General features: G+C 43.1%; 1 protein-coding gene across 7 annotated transcripts in view; it reads right to left on the reverse strand.

Annotated features, from left to right (window-relative positions):
• JAK1 (Janus kinase 1) overlaps window positions 1-23197 on the reverse strand; it is a 238437-nt gene that overhangs the window by 26253 nt on the left and 188987 nt on the right. For all 7 annotated transcript variants that reach the window (XM_032636630.1, XM_032636616.1, XM_032636619.1 and 4 more), the window contains 7 exons: window positions 20001-20124; window positions 14477-14630; window positions 10902-11065; window positions 8460-8802; window positions 6688-6873; window positions 2513-2670; window positions 524-647 (listed from right to left, as the gene is read on the reverse strand). In XM_032636630.1, coding sequence (XP_032492521.1) covers window positions 524-647; window positions 2513-2670; window positions 6688-6873; window positions 8460-8802; window positions 10902-11065; window positions 14477-14630; window positions 20001-20124 — 1253 coding nt within the window. The remainder of the gene's footprint in view (window positions 1-523; window positions 648-2512; window positions 2671-6687; window positions 6874-8459; window positions 8803-10901; window positions 11066-14476; window positions 14631-20000; window positions 20125-23197) is intronic.

The following is a 23197-nucleotide window of genomic DNA, read 5'->3' on the forward strand; positions in this document are numbered from 1 at the left end:
ATTTGGCTTCAGGATTTCTCTCACATCATTCCCAGCTTCCAACCACACCTGAGTCACTAACAGACATCTTGTCAAAACACATGTCAGTAATTTGTCTGTTAAAATGTCTGCACCTACCATTTGGGGACAACTGTGTTAGGCCAGGTTGCCAACAGGCCTCATTGGTGCTAGTCTGTACCAGTGAATGCCCAGACACAGCTCTGGGTCTGTGATGGTCCTGGCACCAAGTGTTTTGTGTGAGCTGGTTTTCTGGTCGTGTTCCACCTTCCAGAGCACAGGGACCCCTGCCATGGGTCCCTTGCAGGAAGAAAGAAAGGGCCATAAGGATGAAAGGGTATGGGGTATGGCTGCCTGGGAAGGGGCTCCTTTTGAGGCGCAGGCTGTCCCTGTCAGAACAGCCGGGGATTTTCTCAGAGCCCCAGGCTTTTCTACCCCCATCCCCCAAGGGTGGTCCTCCTGGATGAGAGGTTGCACTGACACCCTGTGGCCACATGGGTTGGCCCCAGCCACTGTCTTGACTGACCTCAGACTTTTCAAAGCAAGTGACGGTCAGGAGGATGTTGTCGAAGTCGGTGCAGCTCCACCGCAGCACGTACATTCCCTCCTCGCTTCCTTCTTGCCGCAACTTATTGATGGCATATTCTGTGCTACAGGGAGAGAGGCAAAGAGAGAAAGCTCACCCCAAACAGAAGCACTCTAAACCCCATGGGATGTCCACTTCCTTGAGCTGCCTCAAGTCTGACAGCCGCTCACAGTACCTGTCCTGGGTCCTACCGTCGTCTCTGATATGAGACAGAGAGCTTGTCTCATATGCTTGTCCCTGACTTCCCCACACACGCCGCTTCCACTCTAGCCAGAAGAGCTCCCCCCAAGGCTGAGGATGCTGAGCTGCCCGTGATGCAGTGGTAGGGGTCTCTCCCCCCATCCCAGGCAGCACAACTAGAACAGAAGCCTCAGGATAGCATGGACTTGGAGTTGTTCTGTTTATTGCTGCATCCCCAATAACCAGAGCATGCCTGGCTCACAGTTCTCAATAAATAAGTGAACAACTGAATAATAAACACTGAATAAAGAAATCAAGGATCAGAAAGCTGTGAGGAGAGAGCCTGCCCATCCTATACTCCCGTGTCCCCAGGACTAACGAGTCCGGCACACAGAGGGCAATGAGCAAACAGCTGCTAAATAAACCCACATATGAGGTTACTACACCCAGTGAGTTCTGCTCACTGAGTGTTGGTAAAAGAGGGCTGTGTGGTCAGCACATGTTAGAGAATGGCAGAGACCAATGGCTCCCTGGTGGTTGGGCAGCGAGGGTAGGCAGACAAGAAACAAACGGACACGTACATAAACTTAATATGTCAGGAGGTAATAAACGCCACTGAAGACAAATAGAGCAGAGTGAAGGAGTCAGGGAGTGCGGGGGGCAGAGGGGGAAGAGGTGTCGTTGTTTTATATAAGGTGCTTGGGGAAGACTTTACCAGTTAGGTGGTATCTGAGTGACACCTGAAGGAAGTGGTGACTGCTGAAATTCTGGAGGGAGGGTTTCCTAGACCAAGGGGAAAAGCAAGTGCCAAGGCCCTGAAGCCTAACTATAGTTGGCATATTTGAGGGACATGCTTTATTATAAAGCTCAACCCTTGCTCTGCAATTCCTTGGTGTGTCTGTCTCCCTGTGAGTCTGTGACCCTCTTCAGGCCAGGGACCACACCACTGACAAACTGCCTGTCCACAAGGCAACTGGGATCAGGAAGAAGGTGGGAACCGCTTCATGTGAAAGGTGGCTGACGAGATGCTTCCACAGATACATTTCGGTCTGGAAGAGAGACTCCAAAGAAACACAGCAGCTGTTTTCCTGTGCCTGAAAGATGGTCACACGCAAGAGGAAGCAAACTGAATCCCTGTTGCTTCAAAAGGCGGAACTCAGATAAGTAGACAGAGTTACAGGGAGGCAGACTTCAGCTCCCTATGAGGAAGGTACACATGTCTGTAACTGTCAGAGCTATAAGCTACTTGCTGCCAAGTGAAGCACTAAGTACCCCATCACCAGAGGTGTTTGAGATGCAGGTGGGACGAGATACCCAGCAAAGCCCCTCCCAACTCTAAGGCTTGGTCACCTTCACTGGGCCTTCTGGCACTGGAGGACACGCTGACTCGGGATTCTGGAACTACACCGTCTGCTGTCGAGACCTGTGCCCTGTCTTTCTTGAATCACCCAGAGCGTCTGGCACAGTAAGGAGCTAGGAAGTGTAGCACTTCTTGGTCAGCTGTGGAGAAGTGAGGGGTTCAACTATCAGGACACCCAAGGAAGGGAGAAGAAGTGAGGGGCTGCTGCAAGGACCAAGGTAAGAAATGACAGGAAGGCCTGACCAGGACAGCAGGGATGGAAAAGGGCACCAAGTAAGTATTCAGCGTAAATGCCTGATGATGCCCATGCCTGAGAAGGACACACTCCCCATCACTAACACGTGGGTTCTTTTCACACCAAAGGCAACTGAAAATGTTTTTGAACCAACCAGATTGGACCGTGACAGCCATTCTGTATGTTGTGGACGATCAACGGGGGAGCCACGTCGGTGCAGAGGTAATGATGGGCATCTGCTGTGAGCCGGAAGTAGCCGTCCACGAGGGACACAAAGGACAAGGCCTCCTCGTGGGAAGAGAGCTTCAGTTCCTGGCGAGAGAGTAGAAATGCCCATGGTTACATCACGTGCCTGCCATCTTAAGCAGCTGACTCTCTGGGGAGGTAAAGAGTGAGAAGATATTCAACACAATGAAGAATGTACAACCCCAAAGGGAAGCTCTTTTTTTTTTTTTTTTTTTAATTCTTTTCTTTTTTTTTAAACCCCACATTTGTTTATTTATTTTTTTGGCTGTCTTGGGTCTTCGTTTCTGTGCAAGGGCTTTTTCTATCTAGCTGTGGCAAGCGGGGGCCACTCTTCATCATGGTGCACGGGCCTCTCACTATCGCAGCCTCTCTTGTTGCGGAGCATAGGCTCCAGACGCGCAGGCTCAGTAGTTGTGGCTCACGGGCCTAGCTGCTCCGTGGCATGTGGGATCTTCCCAGACCAGGGCTCGAACCCGTGTCTCCTGCATTGGCGGGCAGATTCTCAACCACTGTGCCACCAGGGAAGCCCGGGAAGCTCTTTTTGTCGATAGTAACTGCACCCCTTGCAGTTACATATAACTCTGTTCACCACACTCTTTCATCTCTTACCTCAAAACTTTTATCAGATTGAGAAACAGTGTGGGGGGGGGGCGCATGGGCAGCTGTGGCAGGCAGGAGACTGTGGAGAAGCTGCCCCCCGGTCCAGATGGAAGAGGAGGCCTGAATCAAGGTGGCAGAGGTATAAAAGTAGAGGTGGGGGGGAACATAGTGTGCAGATGGCACCCTGGTCCTGGCACTACACATTATTCCTAGTTACAGAAAAAGAAACAGAGGCACAGGTGTTTCATCTCAACCAGTGTTGGTCTAGAAGGTGAAACTCCTGGATTTTAGTCCAGGAACGGTCCCAGACACAATGATAAGGTTTCTAGATTAAATCCAGGAACCTTTGAGGGTCTGGAGAAGGCAGAGAGTCTTACTCAAAGTGGGAGAGGCAAAGGTAAAAGAAGAGGAGGGAGGGAGTTTCCATGGAAGGAAGAAAAACGCCTGGAGGTGAAGACAGGTGGGGTTTTGTCTTGATCTTACAACCCTGAGCAGAGATGACCATGTGAGAGGAGCTGCGGGGTCAACCAGGAACATCTGATGAAGGAAGGTTTGTAAAGCCATGATTTAGAGCTTTGTCTCACAAGAATATTAACAAACACCTGAGCCTTCAGAGAAGGGTAAAATGACACTTGAGTATATGACTCTTTCCTTAGCACTGGAGAAAGAAGAGGCTGGTGGCAGAGAAAAGTAGACAGAGACAAGAAGACCAGTGAAGGGGGGAGGGGTGGATATACGCAACCAGACAGAATGGAGGTAAGGGGCTTAATGCGAGTTAGCTATGATGCCAAAGGAAGGGTGCTTTGGGGTTGTGAGACAAGGAGGCCAAGGGAGGGCAGGGAGGGCTACCATAGGGATGGCGATTCAGGAATGAGGCCCTGTGCTAAGTGTGCTTCCTTTTGGGTGTGACCTGGCAGGCATCTCCCTGCAGAGCCCCAAAGAGCAAACTCAAGACGGTATGGCTTGGGCAGCCCTTCACGCAGTCACATACAAACAAAAGTACGTAAGCACTTAAGTTCTCTGAAAGCGGAAGTCTGAATAGAAAGGGGAGATGTCAAGAAGATGCAGAGAGAAGAGATAAATCAAGATATGATCTGATAACATGGCAGCATCATGCTCTCCTGAAAGACCAGCAACCAAAGTACTGCTTGGAAATGCCATGGCTGGGAAGGGATGGAGGAGTGAGATAAGTAAGAAAAAGCATCACATAGTGTTAACCCACAGGTTCAGGAGCCAGCTTATCTGGGTTCAAATCTCCATATCTCTACTTGCTATTACATTTAAGCATATATAATCATCATTTTTATTCATCAAAAATTGTCAAATATTGGCAATTTCAAGTAATTTAATGTAATAGCTATATGACCTTGGACAAGTTACTTAACTTCTTTGTGCCTCAGTTTCCTCCTCTGTAAAATGGGAATAACAATATACCCACCTCATAGGGTCAATATGAAAATGAAAAGAGTTGGTATTCGTAAAGCTTTAAGGTAGGAAATACCTGGCACACAGCAGGGCTAGTATTTGTAAAGGAAAACAAGGTAACGAGGAGATCAGGTATCGATTTCTTCTTGCCTTCCCCCTGCTCTCTGCACAGCACTGTAGCCGGGCACAGAGGTGCCAGCCCCTGTGCCAGGGTGAGCACTGACTTAGACGACAGGTGCCCCATCTGGGTGCCAGACTTGACTCTGTCAGCCAGGACAGATGGGGCAGGCTCACAAAGCTCGCATCAGCTGGCTGCAGTTCCTCCTCCCCTGCCACGCATCTCCAGGGTTTGGCCATGTTGGACAGCCAGACCACAAATGGGCCAACCTCTCCCTCACTACAGTGTCCCTGGGGAAGAGAACACCATGGAAACCAAAGCAGTGCAGGCTGGAGCTGCCCTGTGCAAGCTCCTACACCTCTCCCTAAGTCTCAGATTCCCCCCTGGAAGTGGAGCCAAAATCCTGATATCTTAAGGTCTTTGTAAGGACTAAATAAGATACTGCAGACACATCATATAACATGACTTAAGATCTATAATATGCTGAATAAATAGCATTTATTTTTATTTTCTCCCTCCCACCATTTTCCATCTCTCCACTAACATCTATATGGGCTCTTCTACTTCCTTCACGTTTTTACTACAGTTTTCTAATGAAATCAATGTATCTTTATTGTTTAAAAAAAATGGGGAGGATGGGGAGAATTAAAAATTAAAATCACTCATAATCCCATCATAAACAAATAGTTGTTAATATCTGATTATTTTTCTAAGAGCATGTGTATGTATATGCATAAATTTTTTTAACAAAATTGGTTCCATTCTACCAATAGTTTTATATTCTGCTTTCTTCTATTTACGAAGCATTTTTCCGGATTTTTTTTTAGTTCAGCAATTCATTTACATAATATTCTACTACTCAGATGAGTTGTGTTTTATTCTCTCGTTTTTCCTATTATCATATATGCAGGTTAGTTTCAGTATTTTGACATTGTAAATACTGCTGGGATAAACATTCTCATTCATAGACCACTGCCTGCATCTCTCATTGTTTCTAGAAGACAGGTCCTCACTTCCTATGGAGGGATTATATAGATAGTTTCAAGGCTTTTAACACATGTTTACCAAATTGCTTTCCGAAATGGTATATCAAAAAGACTAGTTACTCTAGATGTAAAAGAATGACCATCTGTCCTAAACCATATCACCAGATTCTTTCCCAGTACTGAGTGTTATGATTTTGACAAAGTATTTGCAAATTTTTAGGCAAAACATGGTACTTCCCTAGATGACTACCTTCATTGCATGGAGGAGCACCGTGTCTCACCCACCTGTCCTCCCCATGTGACGTCAGCTGTGACTTCCCCAACACAAACATGTTTATTCTGGCAGGACTCCCACTTCCCCTGCCAAACTGGGGAAGTGACTTCCCCTGCCTGTCTAGATCACGTCCTCAAGTGATACCAACAAAAGAGGAAGAGAGGTTGAACACCCCTTCCTCTGTCCGAGAGTCACTTGGCTGTGCTTGACACCATGATGAGGACTGTCATTGTGGCCAGAGCCACCGGCTGGACAGTCTGCTCAAGTGCAAAGTGGGGCTTCCCACCAACCTCATTCCAGATGACCCACACAACTCAGCAGAGAGGCTGTGCAGGAGCCCTTGGGAGAAAATGCTGACACTCAGTGATGTGGATCTTCAAATCCACTAACTTTTGTGAACTAAATATTGATGCTGAAATATCTTTGGGAAGACAGCAAATCCTGAAGCAGATACACATTTGAAGACCAAAGAAAGGCACTAGAATGTACCCAAGTAACTTAAAAACAGACATTGATAATGTCAATGTCAGCAATAGGGACTTTCTGGCTTAAATAAGATGATCATTAAGATTTTCTCTTTGGGACAGGAACCCTGAAGAACACATGCTGCATAAGTGTCCTCAGCAAAGTCTCCCTCCCAACACCAGACCCAGGCCGAACCACTTCTGAAGCAAACTTACCATTTTCTTGTTGTCCTGCTTATTAATGCTGACCACAGACTCCTTGATTACAATGTGAGTGATCTCAGGGAAGTAAGAAAAATTGTTCCACTCTTCCCGGATTTTATTTTTCTCCTCATCCTTCTTGTGTTTATTTTCCAGTTTTTTCCGTTTCAGTTTATTTTTTTCCTTTTCAACAGGAACAACCTGATAAGATACATAAAAGTGAAGTCAGCTTTCTCATTTTCTGTTGGTATTTCTCATTTTCTCCTGGCAAACCAACAGAAGGCCTGAAGCTGAGGAGGAGAAAGCCAGCGTGCCTGGATTGACAGAGGAACTGGGAGAGTTAGCACCCATGAGCCTATTTGGGTCCCCATGGGCCTATTGGTCCCATCAGGGATGCCTGGGATCCTACACCTGGAAGAGATCTTAATGAACACACTGACTAAACTCTTTACACAATCTATAATGTGCAAGCAAACTCAGGAACGGAAATAACTGCTTACTAACATGCATCTACAATCAGGTCCCCCCATTTGAACATAGGCTTTCTCCTTTTACAATCTATCACTGATTGTCTTGACTTTATAGCCATATTCAAGTTGGAATTTTCAAGAGAAGGTATGAATCCCATGCTTGGATAACCTAGGGAGTCATACATGTCTGCACAAGCTTACGTATTTTGTGTAGCAAAGTCTTGGAGACTAGAAATCTGGGATAAGATCCTGCTTCTGCCAGTTACTTAGTTAGGTCATCTCTTTGCGCCTCCATTTCCTCATCCATAATCAGAGATCTTACATCTTCACAAGGTTCTTGGAGCAGTAGGTAAGTTCTTATTAACACAGTACCCACACTACACAGAAACACTTGAGAAGTGTTTGGCACTGTTATTTTAGCATGAAAATAAAATAGGAGTAGAAAGTAAATCTCACCTTTACTTCAATATTATTATTATTTACAATAATAATGATGATGGTAATAGCAGCTATAATAATCTGTTGAACATTTATCATATGCCAAGCTCTGTGCTAAACGACGTTCAGTTCTCTCAACACTATGAGGTAATACACTAAGTATCGCCATTTTATAGATGAATAATATGTGGCTGATATATGTGAAGTAACCCTCCCAAGGCCATGTGAGTATAAACAGTGGAGCTAGGATGTGAACCACATCTATTTAGATTTAAAACCCATGCTTTTAGACCACTCTGCTCTATTGCCTCATCCAACAAACACTTCAAAAAGAAGCTCCAAATTGCAAGAAAAATTACTCTATTTCACAGAACCAGAGGGCTAAATTCAATTCTTGGCATAATCACTATTAGTTAGCTATGACCTTGGGCAAGCTTCTTAACTTGTCTGTGCCTCTGTGTTCATCTATAAAATAGGGAAAATGGTACTATCTCTCATAGATTTGTTTTAAGGAAACATGGTAGTATCTCTCATAGATTTGTTTTAAGGAATAATTGAGTTAATACATGTAAAATGCTTAGAAAAGTACTTGGTACATGGTAAGCACTTGGTACATGTCTGCTGTTATTACTATATTATTACATATTGTGTATGTTGTTATTATATTTCTGTTTCCCTACAGAACTCAATAAATATTTATTTTAGATCTACTGCTACATGGATACAATAAAAGATGAATTATACATGGTCTCTAGCCCATGAAATAAACTCAGCTGACAGGGGTGATGAACATGCAAAGAGATAATCCCAACAGAATACACGGAACACACCATGTGACACAGGAGGCTCTGTTCTGATCAGCCACCTGTCAGCACTTACATTTGGTTTCTGCCTCCACTGGATTCCAAGATTTCCAGTCACCATCACTTCATAGCAGAGAATGTTTCCATTATCATTCGGATGGAACCGATTCATCTCATTTTCTGATGAAATCAGTAGCATGGAAGTCTCAAATATTTCAGCACCATAATGTTTTGTCAAAGTTTCCAAGGTAGCCAGGTATTTCACCTTCAGGTCATGTGTGGACACACTGCTGTCACAAATGGTCTTGTTGTTAAACTCCTTTAGGAAATCCTTGAAAACATTATTTATCCGCATCCTGGTGAGAAGGTTCCTCTGTCTGATGGACTTATTCAGTGTTTCTGGAATATATCGCTTGTAGCTGAAAGTAAAACAAAAAAGTCTCTTTTTCACGTATAGGTTAGCAGAATAGTGCAGAAACAAACCTAAGTCTATAAATCTTCCTTCCCTGTGTTGCCAAATGAGAAAGAAGGGTCTACTCCCAGAGGGTCTTAGATGGAGTAAAACTCTGAGGATGATAATCGTAAGGAGACTGGGGTGAACAGGGACTGAAAGAAAAGAGAAAAGTACATGTTCCACAGATTTTACTGAAATGGGAAATTCCTACAGGAATCATCAGATTTTCTGGGTCACAAAGGCAGGCAGCAAAATGCACTTATCTGTGTTTTTGTTTGCTAGTGTCACTGTTCCCATGAACACTGGTGCTCACATAAACACAGTTACTAAGATTCAGCATCAGTTAGAAAGCCGTCTGGAAGGTGTCAAGAGTGATGGAAGATGTTTTGTATGCTCTACTTGCCTACCTATTTTACAATTTTTCTATAAAGATCAAAAACTACTTTTATAAGAAATGGGAAAAACCCATAAAAGCTGATTAAATACAAAAGATTTAGTGTTTGCCATGTGCAAATGTCTCAGATATATTAAATGGATCAACAAGTAAACTGAAAGATTAGTTACCCATCCAGGTGCTAATCAGAGAGTATCTATGACTAACAGAATCTCAGCAAACGGATATACTGCTAGAAAAGGAGCCAGCTTTAAGAAGAGTATGTACACCAAAGAAAAAGAGAACAAGTCCACTGGGGGTCAAAGTGGGGAGACCCGTCGGCCTGTTACTCCCAGGCCTGAAAAAGCACCTGGCACAGGGAAATCCCTGCCACACAGATGGTTTCACAACCGTGGAAAACTGTGGAGTTTGAAATTTATCCCCAACAAATATTGTAATTTTTTAGATTAATGTAATAGAGAGGAAAATCAGAGGAGAGTTATCATTTTTTACTTCAGCCTCATGAAAAAATAAAGAGGAGGTGCCCAGAGCAAAAGCCACAGAAAACAGAGAAAGTAGCAGAACAGCATATGTCTTATCAGTCCCTCCATTTCTGAGGAGCAACTTGTGATTTGCTCCAGACGCTGGTCAAGGGCAAGGAGATACAAGAAGTAACCTTATGAGAAGATCCATGCCACCTATCACAAATAACACCACTATAAATAATTCCCTCTTTAAAATGAGACTGTCTTATGACAATCACAATAGCTCACTGATTTAAAAATTATATTTCCAGACGTCCCTGGTGGTCCAGTGGTTAAGAGTCTGCACTTCCACTGCTGGGGGCACAGGTTTGATCCCTGGTGGGGGAACTAAGATCCCGCATGTGGCACAGTGCGGTCAAAAAAATAAAATAAAATAAAAATTATATTTCATAGATGGGTGGGAGTTATGCAGATTGAATATTCCTTCACAAAGACTTGATCACAAATGATAATTTTAAGTAAATACAGTTTTCTTAAGGTAACAGTTGATTGTGCTTCACATCAGAAGTAATGGCTCTCTAGTGAACTAGTTCTGGCTGGGAATGAAAGCAGCTGCCTGTAGAACTATACTGAGAAGGATTTTAGGACAGATCCAGCACAAAAGGAAAAAGTTCAGTGATAGATGGCAATGCCCAGCATGGGCAGAGAGGAAGGGGGAGGGCATGCAGGCCACTAATTTGACTGGCACCCCAGCTCAGAACTGTCACCCTAGTACAAATTTCTGAGGTCATCAGCCAACATTCAAAATCAGGACACAGTTATAATTGTGCTACCTTTCATAAATATTCTAAAAATGAGTTGCACTCTGCAGAGAGCAGTAGTCAGCCAAAAGCTGGCAGTAGTTAAACTGAGATATATGAGGGGCTTCCCTGGTGGCGCAGCGGTTGAGAGTCCGCCTGCCGATGCAGGGAACGCGGGTTCGTGCCCCGGTTCGGGAGGATCCCACATGCCGCGGAGTGGCTGGGCCCATGAGCCATGGCCGCTGAGCCTGCGCGTCCAGAGCCTGTGCTCCGCAGCGGGAGAGGCCACAGCAGTGAGAGGCCCACGTACCACAAAAAAAAAAAAAAAAAAATCCCGAGATGTATGAAAACATACAAAAATAACACCATCCCCACAATCAATTCTTTAGCCAGCAGGAAGGCTTACCTGATGTCCTTGGGAAGTTCTGGCAACTGCATCTTCTTCATCATGGCATAGTGGGAGATGGCCAGGACGGCCATTCCCAGACACTCGTTCTCAATATCATGCCCATCCTGCTCCGTCTTGGGGTCTCGAATGGGAGCCAGGCATTTGACCAAATCATACTGTCCCTTTGGAGCAGAGGTGAGAAGAAATGAACCACCACTTAAGTTTCAAGAGTCCACTCATGTTTCTGATCTTGAGAGGAAGGTTCCCCACACAGGGAGGTGCTACCCAATAAGCAGTACAGCAATGAGACTAACGAGATTTAGAGTTTCTCTGGCACCAAAGTTCTTTCTCAACAGCTGGGCATGAAGGGGCTTGGGAAAGGTCTCCCCAGGTTAATTCATTCGTTTAATAAATACTCACTGTGCACTATGCTGGGTGCTGGTGAACAGTATGAACACATGAAGCCCTTCTGTGGGGCTTCCCATGTAAGTGATGATGAAAAGCAGCATGTACTAGGCTTGGGCTGCACCAGGGCATGGGACGTGACAGCTGTCTGGAGTTTGATTATTTGTTAACTCCACAACAAACCGGTGTATAAATGACAGAGCACCACACGCCCTTCTGATGTAGATTTACAGAAAGGAGAAGGAATCCAGATTCTACACTGCATCATTACCACACGTAAGTTTTTTCAACATCTGCTGTTCAAGTTTCCGGTAGTGGAATGCATCACCAAAATACACCCCCTCACTCACTGAGGCACGCCACATTCCACGAGCCAATGAGGGCTGCTAGGTCCCCTTTATTAAGCCCTAAACTGAGTGCCAGGCACTGTGCGAGGTTCCTCTCATTTACTATTTCACTTATTCTTTACAACAGCCCTATGAGGGGGATGCTAACATCATCATCTCTGCCTAACAGCTGAGAAATCTAAGGCACCAAAAGGTTAAATAACTTCATTCACTCACTTGGTAATCATTGATTAACAAGAACCAATTACGGGCCAGATGTTATTCTAGGTGCTAGGGATACAGCAGTTAACCAAACCACATCGCTGAGCTTACGGAGATTTCCAGGAAAGAAAGAAGAACAAACAAACAAAAATATATAACATCAAGTAGTTACCAAAACCAAAGTCAAGTAGAAAGAATACTGTGGGAGCTGGGGACCTAGTGAGTGGTGGGGTAGAGGGTCAGACCAGACGTGACTGCAGGGCTACAGCTCTGCAACACTGTGCTACAGTCAAACTCAGTCTTTAAAGCTCACCGACTGGAAGTGTACACAGCTCTTAGGATTGGGACCTCGTTAGCCTTTCACCAGCTCAAAAAGAGGCAGACATGAAGTATGGGGGTGGTATTCCTATATAAGGAAGACACTCACTTTCCCTGAAGCAACTTTAGTTTAGTGGGTTTTGGACGGAGGGTTCTAACTGCTGCAGTTCCCCCTTTTCCCCAAGATAGGACTTCTTGTTTCTCTCAGTAAGAAAAGGACACTGACCACTTCTACAAACTACCAAGGACCAACAACAATCATCTCCACCAGCAATGTGCGAAGAGGAGAACAAAATCTGAAACCATTTTGTCTGGCTGTGATTTTCTGTCAATATCACTGTACAACTACCTCAAGTAACTCATTCCTGAAGCTCTGAAAAGTCAGGTTCTAATGTAATACTTACTCTTGAAGTATGGTGCACTCTTTTTTTTACACTTCCTCTCCCAAAAAAGTAAAAGAATCAATCTCAGAAATGAATATAGGAGGGGTGGGATAGGGAGAGTGGGAGGGAGGGAGACGCAAGAGGGAAGACATATGGGAACATATGTATAACTGATTCACTTTGTTACAAAGCAGTAACTAACACACCATTGTAAAGCAATTATACCCCAATAAAGATGTTTAAAAAAAAAAAAAGAAATGAATATATGTAAAACTGGGAGACTGAATTCAAAAAGACCAATCTGAAAATGGCCAGTTCACTTATTTTTTCCACACAGTATCTGCCCAGGGCTGTGCCCTGTCCCATTTCTCTACTGTCTCTGAGGCCAGTCCTCAGGTATATTAAGGAACGTGGATAGTGTGCAATCAACAACTAAAGCTGTACAAGAGAATACAACTGTGACACATAACCCACACGTGTAAAAGTACATCCTAAGGAAATAATAAACAGAACACATATTAGACGTATGTATGAGGCTGTTTTGTAACAGTGATAGCATAACAGGGGAAAAAAATCAAGAAAAACCAAACGCGTTCAGAAACAAGGATTAGTTAAATAAAGGCTGACTTCTCCTCTGGATTCCAGTCTCACGCTCGATTTCCTAGCCGAATCTCCACTTGTGTATCTCACAGGTGTCTCCAAAAGAGAGCTCCCAATTCCCACCCCTTCTCCAGCCTGCTGCTCCCAGTCTCCCTATGCAGGGAATCACTCCGTTATCTACCAAACACTGCCCAAAATAAATCTCAAAATTCTCTTTGATTCTTCAAATATCCTCACCTTCCACATCCAACTCATAAGCAAATCATAACAAATCCATCTCCAAAATTAATCTCAGAATCACCCATTTTTCTCCAACTCTACTGCCACTACACTGGTGCTACTGGCATCTAAGGAGAGGAGGCCAGGGGTGTGGATAAATATTCCACAATCCCTTACAACAAAGAATTAACCAGCCCAAAGTGTCAGTAGTGCTGCTTCTGAAAAGCTTTGCTCTACTCCTCCCTTAGAATTGCAGACACTTTTTTATTCTTCAAAGTTCAGTATAAATGCCACCTCTTTAGAGGGATCTTCTCTGATCACGCTATTTAAATTAGGTCTCCCCATTCAAACCTCCCTCCCCATATGCTCTATGACAAAGGCCTTTTTCTTCATAGCACTTTTCCCAATTTCTTGTGTATTATCTATGTATCATTTTATCTGCTTGTTTTGTTTGTCCAACTCGATTATATGTCTGGTGCTTGCAGAGACCATGTCTGTCTTGTTCACCGCAGTTTCTGCAGCACCTTAGCAAAAAGTACACAGACACTCAGAACAATAACATATCTTCAAAAACTACATAGTGCATAATACATATCTGCATGATAAAATCAGGAAGCACATATACAAAAATGTTAGTTATCTCAGGGTAATGTAATTTAGGTGACTTAACCTCTCTTTCTGGCTTTCTTCTAGTGTCTTATTGTTCTACCCTGCCACCACTGTGACTCAGAGTGGCCACCTCCTTCCTCTCTGTGACTGCTGAGAAGTACCTTCGTGATTAGCCCTGCTGAACTACACCTTCCCTCACTTATAGCTCCCCTCTGCTCTCTGCACAGGAGGCACTGTAGACACAAACTGAAATGGTAGGAGGGGGGAAAAAGAAAGGAATGGGGAAGAAGTAAAGCCCAAAAAGCCCACAAGTGGGATAAACAGCCGGTTGGATGCTGAACTGCCTTCCCCCTCCTCACCTGGGGCAAGTCCAGGGTTGGTGAGAACTACCCATGGAACAGGCCATAAAGCATCTTAGCTGCCACCATGGTCGGCTGCACCAGGGAATCTGACCCCTACCATGTCTTACCCACCCCACGAACTCCAGGCTCTCCCGGGCCCAACATCTTACCTGAGCAAACAGATACTCCAATGAGCTGGCGTCAAGGAGAGGGGTTGCATCTGGAACTTTTTTTTTCTCGTAGCTATTCTTCTGCTTCTTTGGAGAATGTCGCCATACTGACTGCTCGTTATCATTGGTCCCGTGCCAGTTGGTGAAATAGAACCTGTAAGGCAGGAAGATGCATGTTAACTGTGGGAAAGGGGACCCTGGCATGCGTGGGAGAGGCATCCTGGTTCTACCCAGAGCGATCAGTGCCAGAGGTTAAACTTCCCTGAGAAGTAAACAAACAGACCTTTCATCTGTGTAGCGCTTCACTGTTTATAAGGTCCTTTTCTTTTCATTCTTACAAGCACTCTGTGAAGAGCATACTGCCAGAACCTCATCTATGACTCAGGGAGATAAAGTGACTTCCTTAAAATCACAAAGTAATTTCCACTCCATCTTCCTAGATAGGAAAACACTGCTGTCTAGAACTAGATGCTAGCCCAGCAACTCCCTCCACTGTTAGTAACGCCAGCCTGCCTTGAATCCAAGACCTATTTCACAGTTTAACATTTCTGAAATCTAGTTTCATCATACAGTCAAGACATACCGTTAATGTAGCAGTGTTTCCTAATTCTCAGATGGCTGTTACTGACACTTTTTATCTTACAATGAACAAAGTTTTAAAACAGAAGAAATATACAAACACTACTACAAGCATCAGCTGCAGTGCCCTGAACTAATAAATGCTTCATATACATTATGCTATTTAATGCTTACAGCAACTGTACAAGGTATGTTTCACTGTTTCCATTTTATAGATGAGGAAAACTGAGGTTCCGAGAGGCTAGGTCACCTAAGACCACAAGCCTGTTTCCTCCACTACTACTTTCCTCTGTCATCTGTAAGAGAAACATAATGAGTTCTGGAATGTGTGAAAGTGACTGAGCCAAGCTGATCCAGGCCAGCTCTAGGCTACAGACTCAGAGGGTACCTGGGTCTCTCTCCCTTGACATGCCCATGTGCTGATGAAAAACCACCACGGCATGGAGAAGGAACATATAAAACCTCCCAAAAAGGAGCTGCCGTTAAACTCAGATATCTGTCAGTGAGCTCTATTTGCAGAGCCTAGGGCATGCCAGGTCCTGGGCCAGGCTCTGGAACACAAGGGGTTCTCAGGCACAGTCCCTGCCTGCTGTGAATTCCCTGTCTGTAGCCAATCAGTTAAATCCAGGGGGAACATCTCATAAATAGGGCTACACTGTGACTTCCATGGACCCCACACAGTTTTCCTTTCCTCCATAAAAAAAAATATTAAAGTTATATTTTACAACTATGTTGGTATAAAGATGAATATAATCCAAGCTGGATTATTTTTTTCCCTGATTTTAATAAAATTAAAACACTTCTGTGGACCCCTAATAACATGATGAGCCCAAGGCATTGTGCCTCACAGATAAGTTTTTCTTGAACATGAGTGTCTCAGATAAGGTGTCAAAGGAGTACCAAGGAGGAAGAAGTTGCTGCCACTGCCAGGCGATGTGGCAGGGAAGGGTAAAGTGTTGGGGAAGGGAGTTGGGACTAGGATAAATAAATATCAGGCTATGGAGTCTGGACCATACACAGAAGGCAGAGGAAAGACTGAGCCAAACTGATGTGAGGCAAGATCCCACTGGAAGAAAGCCCCACAGAAGATGGACTGAAATGAGAGAGGCCAAGAGACAAGCGGGCGCCTAAGGCAGCAGCCTGGGCAATGCCGTGAGGTTTGTGAGGGCAGAGGCCTCAGTGCCTTGCTCATCACGAAATCCCCAGCGCCTGGCATAGAACAGGTGCTTAATACATGCTTGTTGGATGCAGAAACAGCAAATGAATGACCTAACTGAAGAAGCAGCAATTAAAATGGAAAGGATGGATAAGAAGTTACTTTAAAGGTAAAAATCAACATTTTACAACTTTCAAGTGATTCTATACAGCCCATCTTCCACAAAACTCACAGAAATGACTGAAAATTTGACTGTGGCCTTTGGCATCTCTCTCTCAGACAGAAAGAGCCACGTATCCACAGAGTCCACATGCACCATAAACCACAGCTGCAGGACTGTCCCCGCACCTTCCCACGTGAGAGTAGAAGCCTGAGGCTCTCAGCTGACAAAGAGGCCAGAATTCATGCTGCCCCCAGGCTGAGGAGCCTGCTCTTCAAGGGAAGAACAGAGCAAGGTGGGGAGGACTCCTCCAGGATCGGTTGCCCCGAGCAGGCAGAAAGTAAGAGGTGAACCAGCCCTACCAGCTGAGCAGACACAGAAAATCTGACACTGGGGCAGAAAAAGATGGACAAGGCCATGGCCAACTCCTCTGACTGCTGAGGGAAATCCAAAATGGAGAGTTCTCTTCATTCATACAATAATCTAGTGATCTACTGTAAGTTCCAGGGGGTCTGCCTGGGAGGATACAGGTGAGAGGGTCTAAATGGGATGATTAAGAGAGTAGCTAACAGGGCCCAGCATACTCTCTCGGGGCTGAAGAAGGACATTTTCTGAGGTTGCTGTCTGAGCCCTGTGAGACTAGCCTTGCCTTGGAAGCCTTTAGGTAAGATGTTCAGACAAGATAAGGCAATGTGCAGCTTCTCCACTACAGAAAGGCTGAAGGAAGCCTAAAACAAGGCTGGATCTCTGGAAATTGCCTATAGTCAAAGGCTGACAGCTCTCTATTTAATAAGACAATAAAAAGAAAAAAAACTTTAGATCAGTTAACTGCCAAAATCAACATCTTCCATAAGCAACAAGCATATATTGTATAGCACAGGGAAATATAACCATTATTTTGTAATAACTTTTTTTTTTTTTTTTTACGCGGGCCTCTCACTGTTGTGGCCTCTCCCATTGCGGAGCACAGGCTCCGGACACGCAGGCTCAGCGGCCATGGCTCATAGGCCTAGCCGCTCCATGGCATGTGAGATCTTCCCAGACCAGGGCACGAACCCATGTCCCCTGCAGCAGCAGGCGGACTCCCAACCACTGCGCCACCAGGGAAGCGCTATTTTGTAATAGCTTTAAATGGAGTATAACGTACAAAAATACTGAATCACTATGTTGTACATATGAAACTAATATTGTAAATCCACTACACTTCAAGAAAAATAAATAAATGTAACAACAGGGAATGTTTCAAGGAAAAAAAAAAATCAACATCTTCCTAATCGCTAATAAGACAAAACTAGTAAGTACACTGAAGACAGAAATTGTGTGCCCCTTTCAAAATTAATTATTAAACTTGGGCCAATTCCTGATACTACAACATGCTAAAGGAAAAAAATTAAGAATGATCTAAATAAATGTAGTATGACAGCTGCTGATATTCCTTTGCAGAATGATGTGGAAGAACACTGCAGGAAGGAAGGAGGGAGGGAAAGATTATCCCCCTTATTGGTGGGACAGACAGACCTGCCAATAAGAGATATGCCTTCCTTGCAGGTTTTTGAGAAAATTATATTACAGATGATTACATATTCTAAGTTTGGATACAGCTATTATATACAACGAATTCTCTTCAGGCTTCTATAGAACGTTACTAATGGATAGTAAAATTCATTTAGATGATAAAGCAAGAAAACTTTTTTTTCTTAAAAAGGAATAAAGAATATGCTTGTCTTATATTAAGATACATTACAAAACAATAGCTATCAAAATTACCTAAAAGCAGAAAACTATAATTAAAGTACAAGAACACAGAGCTGGGATTCCACTGAAATAGTCACCAACATTTATTTTCGTGTTACACCTTTTTTAGTGGTGAGATGCTGAGGTTTCAAAATTATGTAGTTTGTTGTAATGCAAATGTTTTAGCTTAGGGTGGGATCTTTTTTTCCAAGTTCAAAGAGCTTGTGGTAACAAAGCAATATCCTGTTGAAGCCCAATGTCAGGTACAAAGTCAAGGTGCCAAAAATGAGGCAGCCATGCACTTCCTGGCAGCTAACATAAACAGGGAGCTGGCAAAGACAGCTTTTAATCATGAGGCAGTCACATGACCAGCAAAGACGAAGGCCTCAAAGAGGATTCTAATGCTAACAAGACAAGTCACTACGTGTGTAACTGTGAGTAACTCACTTTTCTTTTTTGGACATCAGTTTCCCCCTAAAAAATTGGAAGAACTGAATCAGGCAAACTCAGATGTCTTCCAAGTCCCAGATTCTACCATTCTAGATTCTGAGCCAAGTGGAAAAACCTAGAGGGAAAGAACTAGAACTCAATGAGATGCCCCACTCCCTAGACTTCGAGCTGCAAATACATGTTTCAATGCTGGGTCACAGAGCCAACCCCCAGGCCACAGAAAGCTAGATTACACTCTGAAAAACAAATCCAAATATAGTCGGAAGGCTCAGCTGGGTGGGGTGAACGTTTCCCTAAATCTGGGGCGTGAAATCTCACGTGACACACACCTCTCCTCTTAAGGTGAGACCGTGGGTGAGTACAGAGAGAAGAGGAAAGTCAGCCCCAGGATGATTATCAAAGAACATAGATCTGGTTCAGCTTCCGCTGAGAAAAACACCCAGGCCACTGTGAAATGGTAACAACTCTACTGACGCCCCAGAGTAAATAGCAGCTAAAATACTGAGGGCCTCTGAGATCTCCAGGGCTTTTCCAGCATGACCCGGCGTACCATCAGCATTTGAGCTAACCCACTGACTTAATCACATCTATGTACATTAAGATTCTTTTCAGATATGATTCGCCCTGTTTATAATAGGGTGAATTTATAAGCTTCTCTGCTAAATATACGTGTGAAATTATGCTTAGCTAGTATCTAACAAACATACTTTCAATTCTAGGTACAGAACAAACACACTTATAAACTCAAGAGACTACAGTGGTAGTACTGACTGCCTGTGCCACCTTGGGAGACTACGTGACATTTAACAAAGTCTACAATATGGGAGAAAAGGCAAGTAAGTACCCACCAGAAGAAAAATTACAGCCCCACTAGATAAAAATCCTCAGGGAGTGGATCAAAACATTCACCTCTTTAGAACAAGACCAAGCTAGGATTTCTAGGTTTCCACTTCAGGCAGTGTTTCTCAAGCTCTCTAGCTGCAACTTTTAGTAAGAAACATATTTATTTTATCATGACCTAGTACATACAGACAGATTACATATCTCAAGCTGAAGTTCTAAAAAACAACATTCTTAGGATATGTATATATGATGGTATTATCTGTCCTCATCTATTTCTCTCTTTTAAAAAAAATCCTGGTCATAACTCACTAAATTAAACTCATATCCATGATTCACTGAATGAAAAACTCTGCTGTAGGATACTAATTCTATTCAAAATACCCTCTGCATCATAATGATTTCTTTTCTAAAATGTGGCAGAGGAAGGTGGTCAAACTCACCTTGAATTGTTTTCCAAATACTGAAGAAGCCCTTTCTCATACCAAGCAAATACAAAACTTACAAGTTATAAAAATGACTACAATACTTCTTGGTAAGTGAATCAGGGCTCCAGGCTAACCGTTGCCCGTCCCTGCATGAGGGAACCCAGCAGGCACCCATACCTCATCCGGTAGTGGAGCCTGAGTGACATCTTGTCGTCGACGGTGATGGTGCGATTTGGAGCATACCAGAGCTTGGTGTTCTCATCATACAGGGCAAAGAGGTTGTGACACAGAGGAGATATACCTGGGGAAAAGTAAAGAACACATCAGAAAATTAAAGACAGATAAATCTGGCCATCTGTTTCCAAAGCACAACATATGCAAAGACCAAAAATTCTCTTAGCCAAAAAGAATCTACGTCATATTCGCATCCTCTTAGGGCCAAATACAACTTCCAACCATGTTCAATCAGGCAGTTTTAAACAAAATAATAAAAAATTATGGCTCCCCAGGAATATATACTATAGCTCCTGGCAAACCAGGTTAAAACCATTTGAAAATAAAAGTCTAATAATATTTCTCATTACAGTGTCTATGACAGAGTCTTACCAAATCCTGCTTCAAAGAAAAAAAGGCCATCTGAGAGGTTTCCAGATACCACCTGATGTGCACCTTGTTAATCACAGTGAGAAACATTCTTAGAGTTTGAGAAATCCCTAATCTGTCTCCTACAGAAAATGTTTAACCAGTTCTAACACACTGTGATTACACATTAAACATGTGAACAAGTTCCTGGCAGTAGCACATGAAATGTGTGTTAGAATAAATAACCAAAGTGATTTCTATCAGTGATTAAAATCTATTGCCATTAATAACAATACACTTCTTAAGTACTCTGTATGGTTATCAAAAATATTTTTTATTGGTAGCCAACTAGCAAGAACATATATGCTTACAAAAGGTGGTCCAACAGTGCTCCCTTGCCTCCCTACCTAACTGCCTCCTTTGATACAAGAATGTTCAAAAAGATAAGGGAGATGATGAAGCCGGGAGAGTACCTTTCCACTCACTTCTGAGCCCATGATTAAAATTACACAGACCTGTAATCTGAAAGTGTCAGGGGAGATAGGAGAACGATTGCAAGTAATCAATCATTGCTGATATTTTCATGTGTGGTCAGGCCTCAAACTAAGATACAATGAACTTAAAAGCAAAAAAACATGGGAGAACATGAGGTAGCTGGCACTTGTTTCCCAACTCAGACATCTGAAGTGAGACTGACACTGACTGGGACCCCGGCTGGCCCTGCTCACCTAGGCAGGGACTCTCTCCAATGCACATGCTAAGTTAAGAAGTTACAGCTTTCTTGTCATCTTCATGCCTCTGCTGAATTCCTCAACTCCTGCTTCTCAAGATATTTGGGAGTTACCCCTTCAGAGTTACACTCCTCCATGTAACAGAGAAGATGGAGCTAAATTTCAAAGAGCATTTTCCCTTGGGAAAAATGGCAAATGGCTTTGGGATCCAGTATTATCAGGACTATGTTTCAGGTAAACAGTAGATTTTCATTCATAAATTGGCTTCTGTGGACTGGCCTAGAAATCTAGCTTGTCTTTATACATATCCATATTTGAATGTGAAACATACATATTTGAAGAATAATTTATCTATAATCATGGATAGGTCTATAATTCTACCACAGGTCTGATTCAAACAATATTACTACTTAAAAATAGGAAGATGAAAGATACTGTTTATATAAAAGTACTGAAAAATAATAACAATACTAACATTTACTGAGGGCTTCGTATCAGGCATCAGGCTAACACACATCTATTACTTTTTAATTCTCCTAACACTTAATGTGGTTAAGTATTATTTTTGCCATGTTACAGGTAAAGAAACTGAGATTTAGTCTGATTCAGGGTTACTCAACTAGTAAAATCCAGGGCTGGCATTCAAACCTAGATAGAGGTACTGAGGGGGCAAATAATGAGAGCTAAAAGAACAAAAATTTACCATATATTGGTGAAAAATGAGGAAGTATACAGACCCCAGAACATCATGCACTATAATAATAGCTACAAGAATCTGTGGTATTCTGTATTCATCTATTTTTAAAATTTATTAATTTTTGCAACAATCCCCTGAGTTGGTTACAAAAGATAATACTCATTCTCTACAGACTGGGCTTAAAAACTGATGCCCCAAATTGACCCTGAGCCCAGAGTAACAGGATACAGGGGCTGTGTCTGTCTTCAGATTCACAGGCTCTCCCCCTCATCTCCTTTAGCAGCAATTCCTCTACCTCTCACTAACTGCAGCCCAACAATTCTGTACAAATGATCCTTGCTAACAAACTAAGGTTTATACTTGCTATGCTGATGGCAAGAAGCTTGGCTAAGAGAATAAACACTATAAACCAAATCTCAAGGTAAAGGGGAAAAAATGCCTTAGAAACACCAATTTACATCTAGTTGTTTTGCTAATTACAAATACTTTTAAAGCTGCTGTCCAAAGCTGGTTCCTTACCTACTCTGCTATCTAGTCAAAGTAACTCTAAAATATTAATGCACTTTCCCCATAATAATCTGTAACTCAGCCAACTTTATCTAGTGTTATGTTTAGTCAGTAAGGATCTACTACATTCTTCCCTATAGCACCAACCTCTCCCCTTTTATTGGAACTCTTGTATTTAAAGCATTTTAAGAAGAAAGACATTATCAGGAAGAAAATGGGTTTTCTAGACAAGCTGTATTACGAACAAGGTAGCTGATTCTTGAAACAACCATACTATCCCCGCAGAGTTGTTCTGAGGACTAAAGATGATATAAGTAAAGCATGGATCAGACTATCTGCCATCATGGCTAGTTAATCTATCATCATGAAATGAGTTGATTTTTTAAAAACAGCTTTACTGAGATGTAATTTACATACCATAAAGTCCACCCATTTTAAGTGTACAGTTCAATGAATTTTAGTATATTTACAGAGTTGTATAACCACCACCATGATCTACGTGGATCAGATCTTCAGTTTCTATGAATTAACGTTACCTGTCATTTAAAAGCAGGTAGGCAAAAATTGCCAATGACTCCAAGTTTAAAGGATAATGAAGGGCTTTATTTTGTTAGTCAGTTTGGTTTCCTACCTTCTAAGGGCAATAGGCTAACTTTAGTAAGACAAGCCTCACTTTAAAAAAAGAAAAAAGAAAAAACGATTGTCTTGTTCACAGCCTCACTGTCCTTCCTTTTCACAACTTGGCAATCTGACCAAGCCACAAAGTGACACTTAACTTCTCCCTTCAACTTAGTGTCACGTTGCAGGGGCAGGGGGCAGGGAGGGGGGTGTCAGGCAATAAGGAGGCAGGTCATGGT

This window comes from Phocoena sinus, chromosome 1 (genome assembly GCF_008692025.1).
Source record: "Phocoena sinus isolate mPhoSin1 chromosome 1, mPhoSin1.pri, whole genome shotgun sequence".
NCBI classification, from domain to species: Eukaryota; Metazoa; Chordata; class Mammalia; order Artiodactyla; family Phocoenidae; genus Phocoena; species Phocoena sinus.